The 10,901-nt window shown below is 46.0% G+C and overlaps 1 protein-coding gene across 2 annotated transcripts in view; it reads right to left on the reverse strand.

Moving 5' to 3' along the window:
• Positions 1-7,209, reverse strand: part of LOC140134300 (anterior gradient protein 3-like) — a 28,086-nt gene extending 20,877 nt beyond the window's left edge. Inside the window, exons 1-3 of one of the 2 annotated variants that reach the window (XM_072154888.1) lie at positions 7,085-7,209; positions 2,683-2,797; positions 2,534-2,597 (exon numbers count right to left, since the gene is read on the reverse strand). In XM_072154888.1, the coding sequence (XP_072010989.1) occupies positions 2,534-2,597; positions 2,683-2,788 (170 nt within the window). In that variant the 5' untranslated portion in view covers positions 2,789-2,797; positions 7,085-7,209. Of the gene's footprint in view, positions 1-2,533; positions 2,598-2,682; positions 2,798-5,834; positions 5,981-7,084 lie in introns of those variants that run through there. The other variant, XM_072154889.1, reaches the window with a different exon arrangement.
• Positions 7,210-10,901: the final 3,692 nt, after the last annotated feature.

Here is a 10,901-nt window from a genome sequence, read left to right on the forward strand (position 1 = left end):
GGCACATTACTCGGGGGGGGGGAGTAGAGGGCACATTACTCGGGGGGGGGGAGTAGAGGGCACATTACTCGGGGGGGGAGTAGAGGGCACATTACTCGGGGGGGGAGTAGAGGGCACATTACTCGGGGGGGGAGTAGAGGGCACATTACTCGGGGGGGGGGGGGAGTAGAGGGCACATTACTCGGGGGGGGAGTAGAGGGCACATTACTCGGGGGGGGGGAGTAGAGGGCACATTACTCGGGGGGGGGGGAGTAGAGGGCACATTACTCGGGGGGGGGGGAGTAGAGGGCACATTACTCGGGGGGGGGGGGAGTAGAGGGCACATTACTCGGGGGGGGGGGGGAGTAGAGGGCACATTACTCGGGGGGGGGGGAGTAGAGGGCACATTACTCGGGGGGGGGGGAGTAGAGGGCACATTACTCGGGGGGGGGGAGTAGAGGGCACATTACTCGGGGGGGGGAGTAGAGGGCACATTACTCGGGGGGGGGAGTAGAGGGCACATTACAGGGGGGAGTAGAGGGCACATTACTCGGGGGGGTAGAGGGCACATTACTCGGGGGGGTAGAGGGCACATTACTCGGGGGGGAGTAGAGGGCACATTACTGGGGGGGAGTAGAGGGCACATTACTCGGGGGGGTAGAGGGCACATTACTCGGGGGGGTAGAGGGCACATTACTGGGGGGGATAGAGGGCACATTACTCGGGGGGGGGGAGTAGAGGGCACATTACTCGGGGGGGGAGTAGAGGGCACATTACTCGGGGGGGGGGGAGTAGAGGGCACATTACTCGGGGGGGGGGGAGTAGAGGGCACATTACTCGGGGGGGGGGGGAGTAGAGGGCACATTACTCGGGGGGGGGGGGGAGTAGAGGGCACATTACTCGGGGGGGGGGAGTAGAGGGCACATTACTCGGGGGGGGGAGTAGAGGGCACATTACTCGGGGGGGGGGGAGTAGAGGGCACATTACTCGGGGGGGGGGGAGTAGAGGGCACATTACTCGGGGGGGGGGAGTAGAGGGCACATTACTCAGGGGGGGGGGAGTAGAGGGCACATTACTCGGGGGGGGAGTAGAGGGCACATTACTCGGGGGGGGGGAGTAGAGGGCACATTACTCGGGGGGGGGGGGGAGTAGAGGGCACATTACTCGGGGGGGAGCAGAGGGCACATTACTCGGGGGGAGTAGAGGGCACATTACTCGGGGGGGAGTAGAGGGCACATTACTCGGGGGGGAGTAGAGGGCACATTACTCGGGGGGGAGTAGAGGGCACATTACTCGGGGGGGAGCAGAGGGCACATTACTCGGGGGGGTAGAGGGCACATTACTCGGGGGGGTAGAGGGCACATTACTCGGGGGGGGGGAGTAGAGGGCACATTACTCGGGGGGGGGGGGGGAGTAGAGGGCACATAACGGGGGGGGGAGTAGAGGGCACATAAAGGGGGGGGGGTAGAGGGCACATTACTGGGGGGGGTAGAGTGCACATTACTGGGGGGGTAGAGTGCACATTACTGGGGGGGGGGTAGAGTGCACATTACTGGGGGGGGGGTAGAGTGCACATTACTGGGGGGGGGTAGAGTGCACATTACTGGGGGGGGGTAGAGTGCACATTACTGGGGGGGGGGGTAGAGTGCACATTACTGGGGGGGGTAGAGTGCACATTACTGGGGGGGGGGGTAGAGTGCACATTACTGGGGGGGGGGTAGAGTGCACATTACTGGGGGGGGGTAGAGTGCACATTACTGGGGGGGGGTAGAGTGCACATTACTGGGGGGGGGGTAGAGTGCACATTACTGGGGGGGGGTAGAGTGCACATTACTGGGGGGGGGGTAGAGTGCACATTACTGGGGGGGGGGTAGAGTGCACATTACTGGGGGGGGGGTAGAGTGCACATTACTGGGGGGGGGTAGAGTGCACATTACTGGGGGGGGGTAGAGTGCACATTACTGGGGGGGGGTAGAGGGCACATTACTGGGGGGGGGGTAGAGGGCACATTACTGGGGGGGGGGTAGAGTGCACATTACTGGGGGGGGGTAGAGTGCACATTACTGGGGGGGGGGTAGAGTGCACATTACTGGGGGGGGGTAGAGTGCACATTACTGGGGGGGGGGTAGAGTGCACATTACTGGGGGGGGGGTAGAGTGCACATTACTGGGGGGGGGGTAGAGTGCACATTACTGGGGGGGGTAGAGTGCACATTACTGGGGGGGGGGGTAGAGTGCACATTACTGGGGGGGGGTAGAGTGCACATTACTGGGGGGGGGTAGAGTGCACATTACTGGGGGGGGTAGAGTGCACATTACTGGGGGGGGTAGAGTGCACATTACTGGGGGGGGGGTAGAGTGCACATTACTGGGGGGGGGTAGAGTGCACATTACTGGGGGGGGGGTAGAGTGCACATTACTGGGGGGGGGGGTAGAGGGCACATTAATGTGCAATGGATCTCACCAATTGGCTTCAATAAAACTTTCTGTATCCATAATACTTCTATATAATGCACACAGTACACACTTATCTCTCAGTGGCGCCCCCTACCTACCTCTTCTTGGCATTGTACAGTCCTTCCTCATAGGTCTGGACCCAGGTGATGTCATCTCCCCAGCCTAGAAGAGGACAAACACATTGAGCCCAATCATTCATGATCAGAACCCTTTAAATTCCTGACTGAAGGTTCTGGAGACACCGGACCTCTGGAGAGCGTCTGCGGGGGGCGCGCGTCCTTCTTCACGGCCATGGCCCGGTTGGAGGAGAAGGTGATGAGGACGAGTGACACGGCCAGCGCTGGCAGATACATTGTGACCTCCTACAATGAGACCATCGCCTGTTATTGTCTCTCATCATTAGATCATTATTACTGACAAAGTGGATTCGTTCTTCACCATTTTCAGGATCTCTGCTTGCTGTCCTGGAATGAGAGCTCTCAGAGGCAGTGACCCTGCACACAGCTAGTCCTGCTCTCACGATGTGTCTCAGGATGTCACTCACAGCCTAGACAATGCTCTGTGAGCTCAGCACATCTGCGGTCACACATAAATCTCTACTAGTTTGCTACAATGTATCAGTCTGGAGTCTGAGCATTGTGGCTCCAGTAAGTAATCCGGAACCTTCTAATTCACTGACAGCAAGCAGGGATATTGAAAATGGAGAATTATTGAAAAATAATTGAGAAAGTTTTGTTTTATCATATTGTCCATTATCCTAAAGATGAAGGACCCTTTCAGAATTTATATGTGGGCGTAAAGTACGGTGCAAGATAGTAAAACTGCTGGTCTTAGCACACAGAGCATTGTCTAGACTGGATACAACTGTAATAAATCCTCACCTGAGAGAAGGACAAGCCATGTACAAATAAACTGCAACACATTGTAAAGTCCAGGCTTTTTAGCTTACAGAGCATTGTCTGGAATAACTAGAACTGTAAGAAATCCTCAGCTCACAGCAGGACTAGCCATATACATATGATTACTGTATGTGTCTGTTAGCTCACAGAGCATTGTCTAGACTGAGCTTTACCTAGTTTGCTACAATGTTTAATTCTGAAGCCCAGGCCTTGTATCTCACAGAGCATTGTAACTAATCCTCAACATAGATCAGGACTGGCTGTATGCACAGTATTCGTGTCTCCCAGTGGGGCGAGTTCGCTGCAGTGTGTCAGCCACGTGAAACCATGATTTTCTGTTTCTGAGTGTAGATACTTTGCTACATTGTATCCGTCCAGCTTGTGGAGCTCACAGAGCATTGTCTACAAGTGCAACAAATCCTCAGCTCAGAACTGGACTGGCCGTGTGCGGGGACACTGTCAATGACTTTACTTTGGATAAATGTAACAGTGAAGTCCAGACTGCTTGTAGCTGCTCGTAGAGCATTGTCCAGACTAAACTTTTGGGGCACATTTATCAAAATAGTGCAAACTCTACTATGTGTAGTTTGTCTGTGGAGGCTGCAGGGGGCGCCAGATTCAAGAAATGTGTTACATGTACTGCATCAGTCTGGCGCCCCCTGCACTCCGGCAGAATGCACCATTTTTTTTTTTGGGTGCACAGTCAGACTAAGCAGTAACAGCTCCTTTTGGTGCACAGTCAGGCTAAGCAGTAACAGCTCCTTTATGAGCACATCGGCCGATATTTATTAAAGTGTTAGCCCCACAGACCAGAAATGCCACCGCTTTAAAAAACGCACCTCAAAAAAAGCAGACGCAAAAAACGCAAGGGAGAAAAGGCAAAGTAAAGACAATTAATTAAAAAATCCCATTTAAAAAGCCGATGTGCAAAACTGATGTGTGTTACAAGAACGTAATAACGCCGCGCGTGTCACCGGCCTAAAGTGTCGCGGCTGCACTACATAGACGTGACACAAAATTCTGCACATAAGGAGGCGTCCAGTGCAGGGGGCGCCAGATTCATGAAGAACGTGTGCCAGAAATCCTGAATCTGGCGCCCCCTGCACACTACACAGGACACTGCACATAGTACACACCCTGCACATAGTACACACTGCACTGCACATAGTACACACTGCCCATAGTACACAGGACACTGCCCATAGTACACAGGACACTGCCCATAGTACACAGGACACTGCCCATAGTACACACTCTGCACATAGTACACACCCTGCACATAGTACACACTGCACATAGTACACATTGCACATAGTACACATTGCACATAGTACACATTGCACATAGTACACAGGACACTGCATATAGTACACACCGCACATAGTGCAGACTGCACTATACACAGGACCCTGCACATAGTACACAGGACACTGCATATAGTACACACCGCACATAGTACACAGGACCCTGCACATAGCACACACTGCACATAGTACACAGGACACTGCACATAGTACACACCCTGCACATAGTACACACACTGCACATAGCACAGAGGGCACTGCACATAGTACACACTGCACATAGTACACACTGCACATAGTACACCGGACACTGCATGTAGTACACACTGTACATAGTACACACTGCACATAGTACACACTGCTCATTGTACACAGGACACTGTACATAGTACACACTGCACATAGTACACAGGACACTGCACATAGTACACACCCTGCACATAGTACACACACTGCACATAGCACAGAGGGCACTGCACATAGTACACACTGCACATAGTACACACTGCACATAGTACACCGGACACTGCATGTAGTACACACTGTACATAGTACACACTGCACATAGTACACACTGCTCATTGTACACAGGACACTGTACATAGTACACACTGCACATAGTACACAGGACACTGCACATAGTACACAGGACACTGCACATAGTACACACTGCACATAGTACACAGGACACTGCACATAGTACACATTGCACATAGTACACAGGACACTGCATATAGTACACACCGCACATAGTGCACACTGCACTATACACAGGACCCTGCACATAGTACACAGGACCCTGCACATAGTACACAGGACCCTGCACATAGTACACAGGACCCTGCACATAGTACACACTGCACATAGTACACACTGCACATAGTACACATTGCACATAGTACACAGGACACGGCATATAGTACACACCGCACATAGTACACACTGCACTATACACAGGACCCTGCACATAGTACACAGGACCCTGCACATAGTACACAGGACCCTGCGCATAGTACACAGGACCCTGCGCATAGTACACAGGACCCTGCGCATAGTACACAGGACCCTGCACATAGTACACAGGACCCTGCACACACTTCTGTCGCACTCTGCATAAATGTGGCGCACATCTGACTGTGCACCGGACGCCCCTTTATGCATCATGTATAGCGCAGCCGCAAACACTTTATAAATACCTGTATAAGACGTTTGCTGTAATAAATTTGGCGCAGCGTCTGGATTGGATACTGCGGATCTCCAGGTGGGGTCCATTTGCTACAATGAGTCCCGGCCAAGTGAAAGAGCCGGACTAGTTATGTGATTGGGTGTAAAGTCTCCTAGTGACGCTGGTTTGCTACAATGTATCAGTCTTCGGTCCAGGCTGTGTAGGAAACAGAGTATTGCCTAGGCAGGACTTTCCTTCATTTGCTACAGTGTATCAGTCTAGAGTCCAGGCTGTTCAGCTCACAGAGCATTACCTAGGCTGGACTTTTCTTCATTTGCTACAATGTATCAGTCTAGAGTCCAGGCTGTTCAGCTCACAGAGCATTACCTAGGCTGGACTTTTCTTCATTTGCTACAATGTATCAGTCTGGAGTCCAGGCTGTTCAGCTCACAGAGCATTACCTAGGCTGGACTTTTCTTCATTTGCTACAATGTATCAGTCTGGAGTCCAGGCTGTTCAGCTCACAGAGCATTACCTAGGCTGGACTTTTCTTCATTTGCTACAATGTATCAGTCTGGAGTCCAGGCTGTGTAGGTTATGGATCATTCTGTAGACGTGATACAACTGTAGCAGATCCTCAGCGGAGATCTGGGCTCCTTATATAAATAGGTTTAATGTCTCAAGTTATATAATTTGCTACAGTGTATCAGTCGGGAGTCCAGACTGTTTAGCTCACAGAGCATTGTCTATGTAGAACTTTCCTTCATTTGCTACAATGTATCAGTCTGGAGTCCAGGCTGGATCCAGCTGTAACACGTGTAGTTGTTTGCTGTCTCTAGTTTGCTACAATGTATCAGTCTTGTAGCATTTCCTGGACTGGATATTACAAATCCTAAACTGAGAGCAAAAGTAGCTTAGTAACCAAAAGTTGGGAACATGTTCTGGAATGTTTGTGTAAGGAGCCGCTCAGCTCCTCTTGTATCTGCTACTTTGTTACAATGTATCAGATTCTTCCACTCACAGCGATAATGAAAGCAACATAAATGATATAGGAGCCATAGGTGCCGCACAGGGACAACACTGATCTATCCCTTTAAGAGCTTGTGATTCCCCCGATGCAGCACTACTTCCCTATCAGAGTCCAGGACTACAACTCCCAGCAGTAATCAGCGTGGACCTTGTATAACAGGAAGGAAGAGAAATCTAAGAATTCTACAAAGAAAAACTTTTTGAAAGGAAAAAACTGATAGTTTGAATCAGAGCAGATGAGTGCGCACTTACCTCCGGCTCCGCTGCTACTCACTGTCTCACCCCACCCAGGTAACGTTATTATAGGTGAACATTGGACAGGTGACCTGCGCCTCCAGGTAACTATAGCAACTAGCAAATAAATTGTAAAAAGAGCTATTTTTTTTTTTGTTCTTGCCGGTTCCCATGAGTCCAATCATCCCGGACTCAGGGATCAAATGTCATGGAATTAGGAGCCGGCTAAAAGAAACCTGTGTGTGCGGCTCAGGTGGACGGACGGGTCAGTTACAGCGAAACAGTATCCAGAGGGGGGAGAGGAGGCGCCAGGATACCAATGTATGAGCCCATTGTCTGCACAGAGATCATCACATCTGATATATACATCACACTGCAACACAGGGGTATACAGGGGGGGGGCTTATATACCTGTACATAGGGGGCAGTATTATAGTAGTTATATTCTTGTACATAGGTGGCAGTATTATAGTAGTTATATTCCTGTACATAGGGGGCAGTATTATAGTAGTTATATTCTTGTACATAGGGGGCAGTATTATAGTAGTTATATTCTTGTACATAGGGAGCAGTATTATAGTAGTTATATTCCTGTACATAGGGGCAGTATTATAGTAGTTATATTCTTGTACATAGGGGGCAGTATTATAGTAGTTATATTCTTGTACATAGGGGGCAGTATTATAGTAGTTATATTCTTGTACATAGGGGGCAGTATTATAGTAGTTATATTCTTGTACATAGGGGGCAGTATTATAGTAGTTATATTCTTGTACATAGGGGGCAGTATTATAGTAGTTATATTCTTGTACATAGGGGGCAGTATTATAGTAGTTATATTCTTGTACATAGGGGGACAGTATTATAGTAGTTATATTCTTGTACATAGGGGGCAGTATTATAGTAGTTATATTCTTGTACATAGGGGGCAGTATTATAGTAGTTATATTCTTGTACATAGGGGGACAGTATTATAGTAGTTATATTCTTGTACATAGGGGGCAGTATTATAGTAGTTATATTCCTGTACATAGGGGGCAGTATTATAGTAGTTATATTCCTGTACATAGGGGGCAGTATTATAGTAGTTATATTCTTGTACATAGGGGGACAGTATTATAGTAGTTATATTCTTGTACATAGGGGGCAGTATTATTGTAGTTATATTCTTGTACATAGGGGGCAGTATTATAGTAGTTATATTCTTATACATAGGGGGCAGTATTATTGTAGTTATATTCCTGTACATAGGGGGCAGTATTTTAGTAGTTATATTCCTGTACATAGGGGGCAGTATTATAGTAGTTATATTCCTGTACATAGGGGCAGTATTATAGTAGTTATATTCTTGTACATAGGGGGACAGTATTATTGTAGTTATATTCCTGTACATAGGGGGCAGTATTATAGTAGTTATATTCCTGTACATAGGGGCAGTATTATAGTAGTTATATTCTTGTACATAGGGGGCAGTATTATAGTAGTTATATTCCTGTACATAGGGGGCAGTATTATAGTAGTTATATTCCTGTACATAGGAGGCAGTATTATAGTAGTTATATTCCTGTACATAGGGGGCAGTATTATAGTAGTTATATTCTTGTACATAGGGGGCGGTATTATAGTAGTTATATTCCTGTACATAGGGGGCAGTATTATATAGTTATATTCTTGTACATAGGAGGCAGTATTATAGTAGTTATATTCTTGTACATAGGGGGCAGTATTATAGTAGTTATATTCTTGTACATAGGGGGCAGTATTATAGTAGTTATATTCCTGTACATAGGAGGCATTATTATAGTAGTTATATTCTTGTACATAGGGGGCAGTATTATAGTAGTTATATTCCTGTACATAGGGGGCAGTATTATAGTAGTTATATTCCTGTACATAGGGGGCAGTATTATAGTAGTTATATTCCTGTACATAGGGGGCAGTATTATAGTAGTTATATTCCTGTACATAGGGGCAGTATTATAGTAGTTATATTCTTGTAAGAGGGGACAGTATTATAGTAGTTATATTCCTGTACATAGGAGGCAGTATTATAGTAGTTATATTCCTGTACATAGGGGGCAGTATTATAGTAGTTATATTCTTGTACATAGGGAGCAGTATTATAGTAGTTATCTTCTTGTACATAGGGGGCAGTATTATAGTAGTTATATTCTTGTACATAGGGGGCAGTATTATAGTAGTTATATCCCTGTACATAGGAGGCAGTATTATAGTAGTTATATTCCTGTACATAGGGAGCATTATTATAGTAGTTATCTTCTTGTACATAGGGGGCAGTATTATAGTAGTTATATTCTTGTACATAGGGGGCAGTATTATAGTAGTTATATTCTTGTAAGAGGGGACAGTATTATAGTAGTTATATTCCTGTACATAGGAGGCAGTATTATAGTAGTTATATTCCTGTACATAGGGGGCAGTATTATAGTAGTTATATTCTTGTACATAGGGAGCAGTATTATAGTAGTTATCTTCTTGTACATAGGGGGCAGTATTATAGTAGTTATATTCTTGTACATAGGGAGCAGTATTATAGTAGTTATATTCCTGTACATAGAGGGCAGTATTATAGTAGTTATATTCCTGTACATAGGGGGCAGTATTATAGTAGTTATATTCTTGTACATAGGAGGCAGTATTATAGTAGTTATATTCCTGTATATAGGGGGCAGTATTATAGTAGTTATATTCTTGTACATAGGGGGCAGTATTATAGTAGTTATATTCTTGTACATAGGGGGCAGAATTATAGTAGTTATATTCCTGTACATAGGGGGCAGTATTATAGTAGTTATATTCTTGTACATAGGGGGCAGTATTATAGTAGTTATATTCTTGTACATAGGGGGCAGTATTATAGTAGTTATATTCTTGTACATAGGGGGCAGTATTATAGTAGTTATATTCTTGTACATAGGGGGCAGTATTATAGTAGTTATATTCTTGTACATAGGGGGCATTATTATAGTAGTTATATTCTTGTACATAGGGGGCAGTATTATAGTAGTTATATTCCTGTACATAGGGGGCAGTATTATAGTAGTTATATTCCTGTACATAGGGGGCAGTATTATAGTAGTTATATTCCTGTACATAGGGGGCAGTATTATAGTAGTTATATTCCTGTACATAGGGGCAGTATTATAGTAGTTATATTCTTGTAAGAGGGGACAGTATTATAGTAGTTATATTCCTGTACATAGGAGGCAGTATTATAGTAGTTATATTCCTGTACATAGGGGGCAGTATTATAGTAGTTATATTCTTGTACATAGGGAGCAGTATTATAGTAGTTATCTTCTTGTACATAGGGGGCAGTATTATAGTAGTTATATTCTTGTACATAGGGGGCAGTATTATAGTAGTTATATCCCTGTACATAGGAGGCAGTATTATAGTAGTTATATTCCTGTACATAGGGAGCATTATTATAGTAGTTATCTTCTTGTACATAGGGGGCAGTATTATAGTAGTTATATTCTTGTACATAGGGGGCAGTATTATAGTAGTTATATTCTTGTAAGAGGGGACAGTATTATAGTAGTTATATTCCTGTACATAGGAGGCAGTATTATAGTAGTTATATTCCTGTACATAGGGGGCAGTATTATAGTAGTTATATTCTTGTACATAGGGAGCAGTATTATAGTAGTTATCTTCTTGTACATAGGGGGCAGTATTATAGTAGTTATATTCTTGTACATAGGGAGCAGTATTATAGTAGTTATATTCCTGTACATAGAGGGCAGTATTATAGTAGTTATATTCCTGTACATAGGGGGCAGTATTATAGTAGTTATATTCTTGTACATAG

Source organism: Engystomops pustulosus, chromosome 5 (genome assembly GCF_040894005.1).
Source record: "Engystomops pustulosus chromosome 5, aEngPut4.maternal, whole genome shotgun sequence".
Lineage (NCBI taxonomy): Eukaryota > Metazoa > Chordata > Amphibia > Anura > Leptodactylidae > Engystomops > Engystomops pustulosus.